Source organism: Sarcophilus harrisii, chromosome 5 (assembly GCF_902635505.1).
Source record: "Sarcophilus harrisii chromosome 5, mSarHar1.11, whole genome shotgun sequence".
Lineage (NCBI taxonomy): Eukaryota > Metazoa > Chordata > Mammalia > Dasyuromorphia > Dasyuridae > Sarcophilus > Sarcophilus harrisii.
In genome coordinates, this window is record NC_045430.1 from 24,144,890 (window position 1) to 24,157,719 (window position 12,830).

At 54.4% G+C, this 12,830-nt stretch overlaps 1 protein-coding gene across 1 annotated transcript in view; it reads right to left on the minus strand.

Moving 5' to 3' along the window:
* Window positions 1-12,830, minus strand: part of UTP20 (UTP20 small subunit processome component) — a 92,085-nt gene that overhangs the window by 3,778 nt on the left and 75,477 nt on the right. The window contains exons 46-58 of the mRNA XM_031938972.1: window positions 11,991-12,157; window positions 10,788-10,929; window positions 10,455-10,571; window positions 8,385-8,555; window positions 7,760-7,891; window positions 7,016-7,126; window positions 6,018-6,097; window positions 4,008-4,077; window positions 3,731-3,913; window positions 3,086-3,217; window positions 2,139-2,271; window positions 1,244-1,431; window positions 442-513 (exon numbers count right to left, since the gene is read on the minus strand). Coding sequence (XP_031794832.1) covers window positions 442-513; window positions 1,244-1,431; window positions 2,139-2,271; window positions 3,086-3,217; window positions 3,731-3,913; window positions 4,008-4,077; window positions 6,018-6,097; window positions 7,016-7,126; window positions 7,760-7,891; window positions 8,385-8,555; window positions 10,455-10,571; window positions 10,788-10,929; window positions 11,991-12,157 — 1,698 coding nt within the window. The remainder of the gene's footprint in view (window positions 1-441; window positions 514-1,243; window positions 1,432-2,138; window positions 2,272-3,085; window positions 3,218-3,730; window positions 3,914-4,007; window positions 4,078-6,017; window positions 6,098-7,015; window positions 7,127-7,759; window positions 7,892-8,384; window positions 8,556-10,454; window positions 10,572-10,787; window positions 10,930-11,990; window positions 12,158-12,830) is intronic.

Below are 12,830 nucleotides of genomic sequence, written 5' to 3' on the forward strand. Positions count from 1 at the left end.
AGTCAAGTGGCTATCTGAATGACTATCTGCTACCCCAAAGGCAGAACGGGGTTTCCTTACCCCCGTTTACTTTACAAAGGGTCAGGCAGAGATGGCTGGGTGGTGCAAAGGAGAGCATGCTGGGCCTGGAGCCAGAGGGCCTGGGCACCAGTTGGGCCGCTAATGCTGCTTAGCTGGCTCTCCTTGATCTGCCTCAGTTTCCTTACCCATCAGAGAGACAACACCTCCACCTCCCAGGGAGTCACAAGACCCAAGGAGATACCCTAGACAAGCCGGCAGGGAGACCTGGCTGCCCAGCCACCCTCTGTGTGACCAGTGTGCCTTGTAGGTAAAGGAGCTTCCCAAACAAAACCCCTCGGAACCAGTCATGTCCCTTGTAGATGTGTGAGTGGGCAGCCAGACATGCCCAAGTGTACCTGTTCAGAGCATTCTCATTCCTACCTGTTCTCCCAGAGACAGATCCAGAAACTTCGACTGCAACTGAGAGCAAAAGGCTAAAGCCAATCTTTTCATCTGAAACGACAAGAAAGGTCGGGGCTGTTTTAGACATGGTGCTCCCCCCCATTGCTGACCCCCAAGGACCAGGCATGGTGCCCCCCACCATTGCAGACTCCTTCAGAGAAGCCCACATAGCAGGTGACAATCATCCACCTCCAGAGGTACGCACACAGAAGTGCTCGCTAAATGCTCCTCCCTTCTCACAGGGTCAGAGAAACCCTTTGCACACGAGAGAGAGAGAGAGAGAGACACTGCGGAGCCTGGAATCAGCAAGCTCTGGGTCTGGCTTCCGGGCCCGTATGGGCTGGAGGGCCCTGTGCAGGTCATTGGGCCTCGGCTGCCTCTTCTTCTACAAAACGAGATCACTAGCCGTAGCTCTCAGGATCCCATGACCATTAACAGTGGTGACAGCTCATTACTGATACAGCTGCCCAGGCAATAACGTGTGCAGAGTGCTCTGCAGACTCGTAAGCAATGCGCGAGTGCCGGTTATTCACTCGCTCACCCGTGTGTCAAACCGACACAGGTTTCTTAGAAAGATAACAAGCACGGGACCACACACACAGACACACACACACACACCCTGGGCCCCTGGACTTCTGTGGTTTCTTCTCCCTCCCCAACAGCACTTTCTGTCCTGCCTCATGCTACAAGAACGACAGTCACACACAAGGGCCTCTGGGGAGACATCAGGGGGACCCCCAGGGGGAGAGAGATTTCCCGTGACCGCCCCTCGACATCTTACCTTGTGATCCAGTTCCTTTGTGAGGAAGTTAAGGGCCACTGGGCCTGACTGCTTCTTCTTAGACTTCTGGGCAGCCCACCTCTTAACCAGGTCCTCTGGTTTGCAGGAGGCAAACAACAATCCAAAAATCTGGGCTGAAGTGAGCCATACCCAGCTGTGGGGGTGTGACAGGTGGGTCTGGATGTGACCTGTGCGGGGAGAGACACTTTTTTATTCTTTATCGCTAGCCCTGTGGGGAGCTGTTGGGTTCCACTGGAAGTTAGTTTGAGCATCCATCCTAAGTGATCCCGGGGAGCTCGGTGCAAAGACAACAAAGATGGCCATTTTATAACTATGGGAGTCATGGCAGGGGTGTCTGTCCACATGCTCGGTAGAAAATAACACGAGGGTCTATAGGCACAGGTACAGCCATGTCCACACGAGCTAGCTTCAGCAGTTCCCTGAGAGTTTGGGGACCTCTGGTATCCATGACTCCTCAGAGACAATTCATCACAAGTGGACCCATCCCTTTGTCTCTGGGGTCCTTCCAGCGCCGGCCCTGTCCCTATTTAACAGTCTCGCCTTGGTGCGTTTGCTCACAGAGGCTCCGGCTTCATCTTCTGACCTGCCATCCTTGTCTCTTCCCGCCCCACTTGCGGGGTCTCAGTCTCTCCAATGAAGGGCTGTGTGCCCTGCAGAATGCCCGCCTGGCAGTGGCTGGCATGCCACACCAGCACTCCCTATACCCTAAGGAGCCTCTGAATGGTGAGGGAGGCCTTGGGCCTACTGAGAAGGGTGTCCCAGGGTCCCCCAGAAACATCGGCCCCCCCGGGGCAGCCACCTTCGGACTGAAGCCTGCGAGGCTTCTCCTGCCAAGGAGCCGAGGATGTGGGGGATCTGAGAACAAGCAACTTACTCCAGATGTTGTTCAGACTCTCCGGATGCTTGGTGAGCTGGAGAAAGTTGGACTCCTTGATGAGTTTAGTGATCAGGGTGAGAAAACCAAAGAGAAGTCTGTCTGACGCTTTTTCATCAGTTTCTTCAATGAGCTAAAAACCAAACCCAAACACGAATGAGGTCATTCCGAGAAGGACAAGACAAGGCAGGGGTGTATGCAGAGTGCGGCGAGGCTGGCCCCGGGCCTGGCAGGGTCACACCGTCCTCCAGGCTCCCAGGCCAGACTCTCTCCACAGGCCACAAGGCCTCTCCTTTAAAAAGTCAAAATAATAATGAAATGGACCTTTAACTTTAAAGCTCCTGACTTCTTTTTATTACTAAGGAATACTGAAGGCCAGTGATAAGCTGGATAATACATACGTACAGACAGTAATGTGTCTCTTACAAAAGGCCTCAGGGGCATGATATTCCCTTCATCCAGCCCCCTCATTTTATTTCAGATCACGGAAGTTTAAATAAAACGCAAAGGCCAGATGGACGGACGGACGGATGGGGGATGGAGGGACTGAAGAATGAGCACTCATGAAGCCCTCAGTTCCGCCACATACTGTGTTTGGAGCTGGCCGTACAAATACAGGTCAGAAGCAGGAGGGCCCTGGCTCACAAGGGGAAGATAATCCCCACAAGGGAGCAGAGACCAGGGAGGGCTGCTGTGGCCTGCAAAGTCCCAGAAGGACAGGGCTAACGTGCACAGAAATGATAACTGAAGCAGAGACTAGATGAACTCCCTAAGGAGAGAGAGTGGGGAGCCGGGGACCGGCCCATAGCGGGGACTAGGATTTTCTGACCCTAATGCACTGGGTATCTGTGCCAGGGGGGATGCTTTTCTTTCCCAAGGGACAGCTTTCACCCACCCCAAAAGAAACACATAGATAGGAAGCTTTTCTTGCACAGCAGACAACTTACATCCCGGAGCTGGGAAGGTTCAAGCTCTCTCTCGATCACAGGGAGGACCGTCCCAAACCTCCTCTCAAAAGCTGGGCCCTCGGTCTCCACGAAGAGGCCACAGGTCTGGGCAGCCAAGCGCTTCTGCAGACTCTGCCGGCGGGAGAGAAGGCCCCAGACGGTCAGTGGCTGCCTCAGGGTCAGGGCATCCCTGAGACCTCCCAACAACTCGGGGCAGGCGGCCTCAGCCACCCAGACAGAGGCACTCCCATTGCTGTTTCTCGGGCTTTTGACAAGTGGGGGCCCAGGTCTGTGATCTCATGGGGTTCTAGTGTCCCCCATGTACCAGGCCCTGGGCTGGCACTGCTGGGTGCTGCAGCCAGAAGAGAGATGCCTTCAAAGAGCTTCCATTTTACGGGGAGAAGGGGAGGACATGTAAGACTCTGTGGGTAGAGCCAAAACCAATCCAAAGGAGGCAGGGTTGGATCCAGGGCAGGGAGGCCAGCCCAGGGTCAGGCAGAGCCGGGAACGCCCGCCTGGGAGCCCGAAGCTCCTTCCACAGAGGGCCCGGCTCAGGGTGTGCTCGCTCACTAGAGGACCCCGCCCCCCACCGTCCCCCCGCCCCCCCAGCGGGCCACAAGCAGAATGCACTGAAACACTCCCTACCTTCTGACTCCCAAACCACTTGACCACGAGCACGTACATCAGGTCTTTGTTCTCCAGGCTGACTTTACTGAGCAACAGCTTGATGGCCATGGAAGCCATCTTCTTACACTTGGCAGAGTTGTCGTTGATCATCATGAGGCACAGGGGAACGAAGAAGAGCCCGCAGTTCTCGTGGAGCAGCCCCTAAGAGAGACGGGAAGAAGCAGGTGTGGGCCGGCGCTTCCTCCCTCACCAGTCTCAGCCCAGGCCCAAGCCCGCTCTAGTTGGCGTTCCTTACCTGCGGGAAGGTTTCAAACAGGTGGGCAATCATCTCCAAAGCAGACTCTCTCCCCGCCTCGTAGTCATAGCTAAGGCAAAGGCAGCAAGCACAGACGTTAATATCTTCAATATTTACTCATTTTAAAAGAAAATCACAGAATCTAGGTTTAAAGGACCCTCTGCGCCCCCTCATCCAAGATACCCCTGAGAAGTGTCCTCCATGCCCCAAATTCTCCCTCTCTTCCCTCCACCGCTGGCTCTTCTGCAAGAACCCTTGTTCAACCTTCCCGACACTCACGGGCTTCCTTCTGAGAATATGCCCAATGTATTTTGTATCCAGCTCATTTGGACATAATCTGCTGTCTTCCCATTAGACTGTCACCTCCTCCAAGGCAGAGAGCGGTTTTTTGGCTTTTCTTTGTAACCTCAGTGCTTAGCAGAGTGGCTGGCACAGGGTAGGTACTGAATAAATGCTTAAGTAAGGTCACGTGATGATCAACTATGGTAGCAACGCCGTGATCCAATAGATTTGAGATAGAAAATGCCATAGCCAGAGAGAGAACTTATGGAGACCGAATGTGGATCGAACATAGCACCTTTATTTAAATCTGTTTGCCTGCCTTTTCTTTCTCATGTTCTCTTTTAGTCTGATTTTTCTTGCACAACATGACTAGTAGGTTTAAAAAGACTGTGTGTGTGTGTATATATATATATATATATATATATATGATCTATATCAGATTGCTTGCTGTCTTGGGGGTGAAGGGGGGAGGATTTGGAACACAAAATCTTATAAAAACGAATGATGAAAACTATTTTTACATGTATTTGTATAAAATGCTACTGAGAATAATAAATATGTAAAGATTAGTGAAGACCAGACCCAACAAAGGGGCTGTCCAGCCTTAGCCTGAGGCAGTGTGGGATTGGAAAAAGAAAACTGGCGCCTGCATCTGAGGCCTGCCTTTGTCAGTTACTTGACAAGGTGATGCCAGGTAAATTACCTGACTTGAGTAACTTGAGAGAGGGTAAGACCCTCTCAAAGGTCTGATGAGTGACCAACACTAGGTGGCAGCTTCTCCTTCCCCTACAGAGCTGGGCATCCCATGATGACTTCCTAATTCCGTTACACTTCCAGGAGCCTCTAAAAAGTAAGTTTTTCCTGACATCAGGCCTAGAGTTGCTTCTCTGGAACCTCGATCCCCTGCCCCTAACACAGTTTCCATTACTCTGTGCCATCCTCACAATCTTTAATTGAAGATACTAAATTTAAGCTACTAAAAACAAATCCCAATCATTTCCTTAAATATTTTTAATACAATTTCTTAATTTTTAATCCCTTAAACTGTCAGCTGCTAAGTGGCCTCACATATATTCACGCCTCAGATTCCTCAGCTGTAAAGACTGAATGGTCCCCAGGTCCTCCAGCTCTCATACCCCAGGGCAGGCCATCCCTCCTACAGCTTAGCCGCCAAGGGCTGGGTTGGGAGGGCCAACGGTTTATATAAACACAGGCCAGGGGGAGGTCAGCCTAGATAATGGGTGGTGGACAATGGAGTTCATGAAACAATCCACACTTACTTAACTACAAAGATTATCCGGGTTACTTTGCCATAATTCAAGCTATGTGGATCCATGGGAAGCGATACTATCCCTCTAGTTTGCCACATCCACTAATTAAGACAAAGCAAGGAAGCCGGCTTTAAAAAGTTTATCAGGCTGCACCTCAGAACAAAGAGAGTAAACAAGAAAGTCAAGTAGACGACAGCCTGCTTGGAGACTTCTGAAACCTCACACTGCCATTTCAAGGATGACCCACTTAGATGGAAGGAAAGCCCACAGACATGGGCTCCAAGGAAAGAGCCTCACTGCGGGGTCAGAGGACCAGGGTTTCAAACCCATTTTGAATACCGATTACTCTGGGGCCTTGAGAAAGTCTTTGTTTTTATATTAAAAGGAGGGAAGCGGATTGGATGGTTCCTGAGACCCCAAGATCTTTCCAGAAGCTGTCGCTTATGCTCTAACTTACTTCAACTGAGCCAGCATGAACTCCAAGTTGGATTTCAGTTTGGGACCAATAGGGTAGTCAAGGATGTATTTCAGATAAACCTGAAAACAAATGGATGAAAACCAGGAATTAGCCTCTCCCACACACATCCCACTCCAGGCTTGGCCCAGAGATGAGCCCAGGCTCTAGAAGGTGATGCCGGCTGACCACAAGTTGGAGGAGGGCCTGGGCCAGGAAATGGGTCGGCCCCCGTGGGCCCTGCCGCCCCAAGCCTGGGCCTTCCGTGGGTGGGGCAGAAAGAACTTGCTCAGGCTAAGGGACGGAGGAGGCAGGGTCTGCTTCAGCAGAAGGCCTGGCCACGTGCCGCCTCTGGCTCCCCGTGCAGTCCCCGGCCGAGTCTCTCCCTCCTCACACACGTCCCTGTCCCTCCTGGCACCTGTCTGAAGAGGAATCTAAGTGCAAGCTCTGCCCCCAGCCCCGGAGCCATAGTGGCCGAGCTTCCGAGGGCTCCGAGCTCTGCCCTCCATGATCTCCTCTGAGGTCTGTTCCTGCAGAGGTGCGTCCCTTCCTCTCTTCCGTAGCCATACATACGAACAATGCATTTAATGAGCTTTCACAAATGTAGGCACTAACAAGCGGCACCGAGAGCAAAAAAGATGCTCAATCTTACAGACTCCTGGCTGCACAAGGTCAGTGTACAAGGTTCTGCTCATTCTCTAAAAGTCAGGGCCCAGCTGCCGGCCGGGGAGCGTGTTGCCGCTGGCCTTCAGGAAACCCTTCAGTTACTCTCTACCAAAACCCAAAGCAAGTGGACAGAGCACCAGCCCTGCAGTCGGGAGGACCCGAGTTCAAATCTGGCCTTGGACACTTAACACTTCCTGGCTGTGTGACCCTGGGCAAGTCACTTACCCCAATTGCCTCAGAGAAAACAAAACAAACAAAAAAACCCCAAAGCAAACAAACAATAAAAAGGTCGTACCCAAACCAAGAACATATAGCAAGGACTCTTTAGAACAAACCTGTCTACACTGGACTCTGACTGGTTCACTTTGTCCAGTAATTGCAAACTGGGACACTTTTTTCATGACTTCATCAATTTCTGGGACCATCAATTTTCTTGACAAAATGGCCTAAAACACAAGAACAGACTCGTTACTACATAGAGAAGGGAAAATGCACTTTTTGTGTAGAAGCCTGTACACTTGGTTTTTAGACTCATTTCAAAAACCCTTAAGAATTTAAGTTCGCAACTACTGCAACACAACAGAAGAAATATGTAACTCAATTTTACTGAACAACGTGTATTATCATTTAGAATTATGTTAATAAAGTGTCTAAAATGTCCGCAACTTTTGCCCTAAAAATCCCACAAGCAGACACATATGCCAAGGGAATCAAAGCTGGAAAAATGACCTGAAGTGAGCCAAATATTTACGGCAACCCCGGTACAGGGAACATGACCGGGCGGTAAGAAACAGTGGCTGTGAGGATGCAGGGGGGCAGGGAAGGCCTTGCCACGGGCCAGGCCAGCAAAGCGAGGCACGTGTTTGGATAAGGCAGACGCCCCCCGTAGAGCCTCCAGCCTAGCAGGGGCGGCCTAAGGCAGCTGGAGGTGAGCCGCTTTGCAAAGCGCTTTAGCTACGGGGACTTACATGGGAATAGTTTATCTCCCAAGCTGAACGATACGTTCTCTAGAGTCTGTGCAAGCATCAGGCCGCGAGGGCCCTGCTACAGCACAGAGTGGGAATGGGGGCCCCACGCACCTTCAGGAGCCCGAAGGCGGTCGCCTGGCGCGACGAGTCGTAGATGTCCTCCTCGGCGTAGGCCAGCAGGACCTGCAGCTGCTTCTCGGTGATTTTGTGGCACTTGACCTTCTTCACGAGGAAGGTCACACACTGAAAAGGAAAATCCAGTGCCACGGATGAGCAGCCCGCCTCCGGCAGCGCGGCGACAGACGGGCCGAGGGCCGGGCACACGGAGGCAAGCTGTCCTCAGAGCTCAGGCGGCACAGAGCGGGTGCGAGACACACACACCGGGATGGCAGGACCTTCCTGGGGACGGCAAGCTTGACACAAGCCGCAGCCACCAGGCCCACCGCAGGGCAACAGAGACTGGAGAACGGAGGCACTGGACGGGAAGGCCTAAAGGCCCAGCACAACCAGCCCCCAAACGGGTGAGTCTAGGGGGGCCCTTTGGGGACAGCCCGGAGCAGGGCAGGCCCTGGCAAGGCTCCCTTTCCTTGCCACGGCACAAAGAGTTCATCTGGCTCCTCTCTGCACCTTCTCTGCTCTCAGGGAGCCCCCGACACAACGGTGCTGCTTCTGAGAGGCAGGTGACCGTGTCCCCCTTCCTCAGAAGCACAGATCCCACTGCCCCCTGCTCCCTCACCTTGAAGCAGTTGACGACCAGGTGGAAGTTCTGGCCTCTGGCAGCCCCGAGCCTGGCGTAGTCCTTGAGCAGAAGGAAGAGCTGCTTCGTGAGCTTCTCCGAGTTCTCCGTGATGGAGGGCAGGGGGAACTTCAGCACCCAGATGAGAGACTGCAAGGCTCCCGTGATGACCTGGAGACAGCAGTCAGGTTGTAGAGAAATCCCATGGCCAGGCCCATGCTCCCCAGGGGGTCACACAGCCCTCAGCCTTCTGGGCAGTCCCGAGGGGGAACTCCCCAAGGATGTGACCACAGGTCCTGGCCCTTCCTCTGCCGCAAATACGCCAGGCGCGTGGGCAGACCCAAAGCCGCGAGCGTGGCGGGGAGCGGAGAGGAGGGCATGATGACTCAGGGCCACCAAAATCTCCTTGTTATCAAGTGCCTTTTGTGTGGTGCATTCAGCCTGGAGAACCCTCCGTCCCAGGCCCACCCTGCAAGGAAGCTGGGCTCTCACTGCGGTGGGTGCACAGCCCTGGCCCTGCGGAGTCCCAAGGAGGCAGGAGGCCTGCCGCTGTCTGGACCAGGGAAGCAAACATGGCCTCCTGCCCGGACTGCCCCATCCATGGGGGTGACAACTGCTGCTCCTCCTGGGGCCCTCAGTTTGCAGCCTGCTGCATCCATGGTGGGCGGGAGCAGCAGCCAGCCTCCCAGCACTAGTGCTACCAAAGGAGCGCCTTCCCCGCCATCCAGATGGTCCTTAGAAAGGGAACTCATCGATGAGGACGTCTGTGCTGGTGAAAACCTACTTCCTTTGCATTTTGTTTTCTTTCTCATTTTTTTCCTTTTTGACCTGATTTTTATTGCGCAGCACAATTGTATGAATATGTATATTGAATCTGATATCTATTTTTAAGATGTTTAATATATACTGGATTGCCTACCATCTAGGGGAGAGAGTGGAGGGAAGGAGGGAAAAATTTGGAACAGAAAGTTTTGCAAGAGTCAATGTTAAAAACTTTTTCGAAACTAAAAAGCGTAAAAAAAAAAAAAAAGAAAAGAAAAAAAAAAAAAAAAGAAAGAAAATCCACTTTCAGAACATGCTCCAAGCTGCCAAGCTCTAACCTCTCCTGAACCTCAATGACAGAGGGAAGACTCAACAAGGCAGCCTCACTGTGTCCTTCCATGTGGGTAACTTATGGCCCCACATAAGCAGCAACACGGGCAGAAGCTGAGAAAAGAGGGACCTGGTCGGCTTCCCCCTTGGGACCTCACAGAGCCCCAGCTCACACTCTCTGTGGCAAAGTGGGCCGGGGCACCCCTGGGGGGCTCAGCAGGGTTGGCAGAACGGCTTGTCCCTCCTGCTGCTGTTTTTCTTATTCTTTGTTTTCAACCATTTGAGGATTCTTTTGTATTTGGCATAATGGAGGCCTCACAGGCAAGAGTTCAGAAACAAGGGCGACAAAAAAGCAAAAAATACTAATTTTTTTAAACATTTAAGTTCCCCTATATGAGATAAATTCAAGGAGTAATAGTGACTGCAGCCACAGAAACCTGGCTCCGATTGTGTGACCGTAGGAAGCATCATTCCCCGCCCCCCATTCTGTAAAGCAGAGGGACGGGTTGGATGAGGCTCAGGGTGTACCCCACAGTTACCCCACAGTCCCCACTGGGTACCCCAAGCCAACCTTCCCACCGCTGGGAATCCCAGGCGCTCTGGTGCCCGAGAGTGCCCCATCTCAGGGCCAGGGTAAGACATCAGGACCGAGGGGGACAGAAGCTTGGCAGCCTCCTTGTGTGAGGAGCTCGGGGCAGTGACGACATGCTGGTCAGCGTGGGCTTGGGGGACTGAGGAGGGAGCTGCTGGCCCCTGCCCCCCAAGGCCAAGCCCTGCACCAGGTGGGTCCCAGGAGGCAAGGCCCAAGGTGGCCCAGCCAGGGAACAAAGGACCGTATCGGAACTGGGGCCGGGCCTCCTGGCCCCCTCTGGGGGGCTCAGCCTATCGGCCCCAAGCCAAAAGGGGCTTTTGGACAGATGGCCTCCAAGGCCCCCTCAGTGCTGGACCCTGGGACCCTGGGGGATTTCAAGTCCTCACCTTGGTATCTCTGGACTTGAGGCAATCGATGAGCAGGGACGTGAAAGGATCCAGCATCTCCAGCACCCGCTCATCTGAGGAGTTCACCTTTGACCGCTTCAGGCTCATGTGCAGCAGCTAAGGGAGAAAGGCCTTACCTTAGGCAGGGCCGCGTGGCCAAAGGGGCGCTGCTGGCAGGGGTCACCACCCCCCGCCCTAGGCCCGGGGCTGCCGGCTCTTGTGGAGGGAGAGACCCCGGGGACACAGCCCTGACGGAAAGCCACTGCACTGTGGAGGGGACGCCTGCCCCAGGTGGGGGAGTCCAGGGGCTGCCCTGAGCCCGTCAGCACTCACCCGCAGCCCAGACTCCACCAAGATGTGCATGTTGGTCCTTCGGCTCACGGCCGCCTTCTGCCCGCCCCGGCTGGGGGTGGGTGGGAGCAGGAGGCAGCTCTGCGGGGGCAGGCGCGGATCCGGAATGGGCTCGGCTTGGCTCCTACGGACACACGGCCAGGGAGAGGAGAAAATGAGCGAGGCTCCGAGAGGAGGGAGGCCCTGGGCGTCGGGCAGGCGGGGCTCCTCACCTCCCTCCATGCACTTTCCTGTGCTTTATAACGGAGGCCCGAGTACCCGGCCCAGCTTTACCACAGGAGGCCCCTGGGCGAGGGGCAGTTGCCAGACACCGGGGGCTGTCCCCAGTCAGGAAAAGGCTCGGATCCGTCCAATTTAAAATAACAGAGCAATACTTTTCACTCTTCCATTTCTGAAAATACCTACTTCCCTAAAACAGCACACCCCAGGGGAAAACGCCCCAGTATTGCCTTGTGTGCCACGTATGCCCACAGAAGGCCACCTGCACAAACGTGGGCACACCCACCCACACACCCACGCTCACCTCAGTGTCCTCCTGCAACATTTTTCCCAAAAGGCTTTTGAAAATTCTTCAGATGACCCCGGGATCACCCTCCCCTCATTCAGACAGGGAATGCCAGGGGTAGCAAGGGGCATCACGGTTTTACCCAGAGCTGCTGTCTGGGTGCCCGGCTGGAAGTGGGGACGTTTAAATTCAAATAAAAGACAGAAAGCCCAGACTTGAAGGAGTCCCCCAGAGCCCTTGGGGAGCACACACGAGGCAGGATCTGAAGCCGGGTCCCCAGCAGGCAGCCCCTCCTTCCTGACCCACTGAGATGAGCGTGTGGTGTTCCACAAACAAAATGGGACAGCGGCATTCCGCTTAGCGGAGCCACCAACAAACCGTGCAGGAACGTGAGCGACCCAATTCTGTGGGGAAACTCCAGAGCAGATGAAAGTGCCAGGGGCTCTTCCTCTCCCTTCCCTTCCCTTTTTTTGTTTAGCAAAAACACTGCTGCAGGGGAAGGATGTCTGAGAGGGGAGGGGAGAAACAGGGGACAGCTGTGGCTCTACGAAAACCCAGAGACACCCCAAAAAAGGTTACTTGTAAGGGGGAGCTCGCTCCTCCAAGCGCAGTCATTCTCACTTAATTAGGGGGGACACCAATGCTGCGGCTTTCCCCAGGGGCTGCGCCCGGGCACTTACTTCTCCTTCTCTGTCAGCAGAGGGAGGTTCTCGCTGATGAGCCCGTGGCTGAGCAGCAGGACGCACTCGGCCGTCATCTCCGCGTTGGCGATCAGGCCCGCCACAATGCGGCGCAGGGCCTCGTGCACTTTGCGCGCCAGCTTCAGGCTGGTCGTGTTCTGTAGAATCTGCGGAGGGCGAAAGGCAGCATTAACAGGGGAATAAGGGAAAGTGCCGACAGCGGGCTGCGGGGGCACCGCCAGGCTCTCTGCCTGCCCGGGGGGGCTCCCGATAGGACCCCCAGCCAGACTGCCCCAGGACCCGTGTATTCACAAGTTTCCTTGGGTTTTGTCATGGACTTTTCTCCCATAGACAAAGCTTCTTGGACCTTCATACTTGTCTTGTGGGCGTGCGGTTCCATGTGCTGGGAGAGCCAGCCCAGCACCAGGAGACCCAGGAGGCCCAGGAGGCCCTGGCCCCGCTGACTCAGAGGCCCTCAGCCCTCTCAGAACTTCAGACAAAAAGGGTCTCCTGGCCATAGTTATGGGCGGGGAGGAACCCATCTAACTCAAAGCTTGGGGCAAAGGGGGGTTCCATTCACTTGGGATCCGCATCAGATCCACAGCAACAGAAGAACTGTCCACATACAAGCCGTCGCCCCCCGACTCCACTACAGGGAACACCTGACAGGGCCCAGGCTGCCTCTCCCTCCTGTGTGCCCCAGCCCTTTTCTGGACTGTCACCCCATCCAGAGCCTTCTCTCCTGGAGCCGGCAGGCTGCAGACCTCCGGATTTCCGGGCTGCTCTCTGCCTGTAACCTCAGGGGTGGGATACCTCTGGGCGAGCCCGCACAGGAGGCTG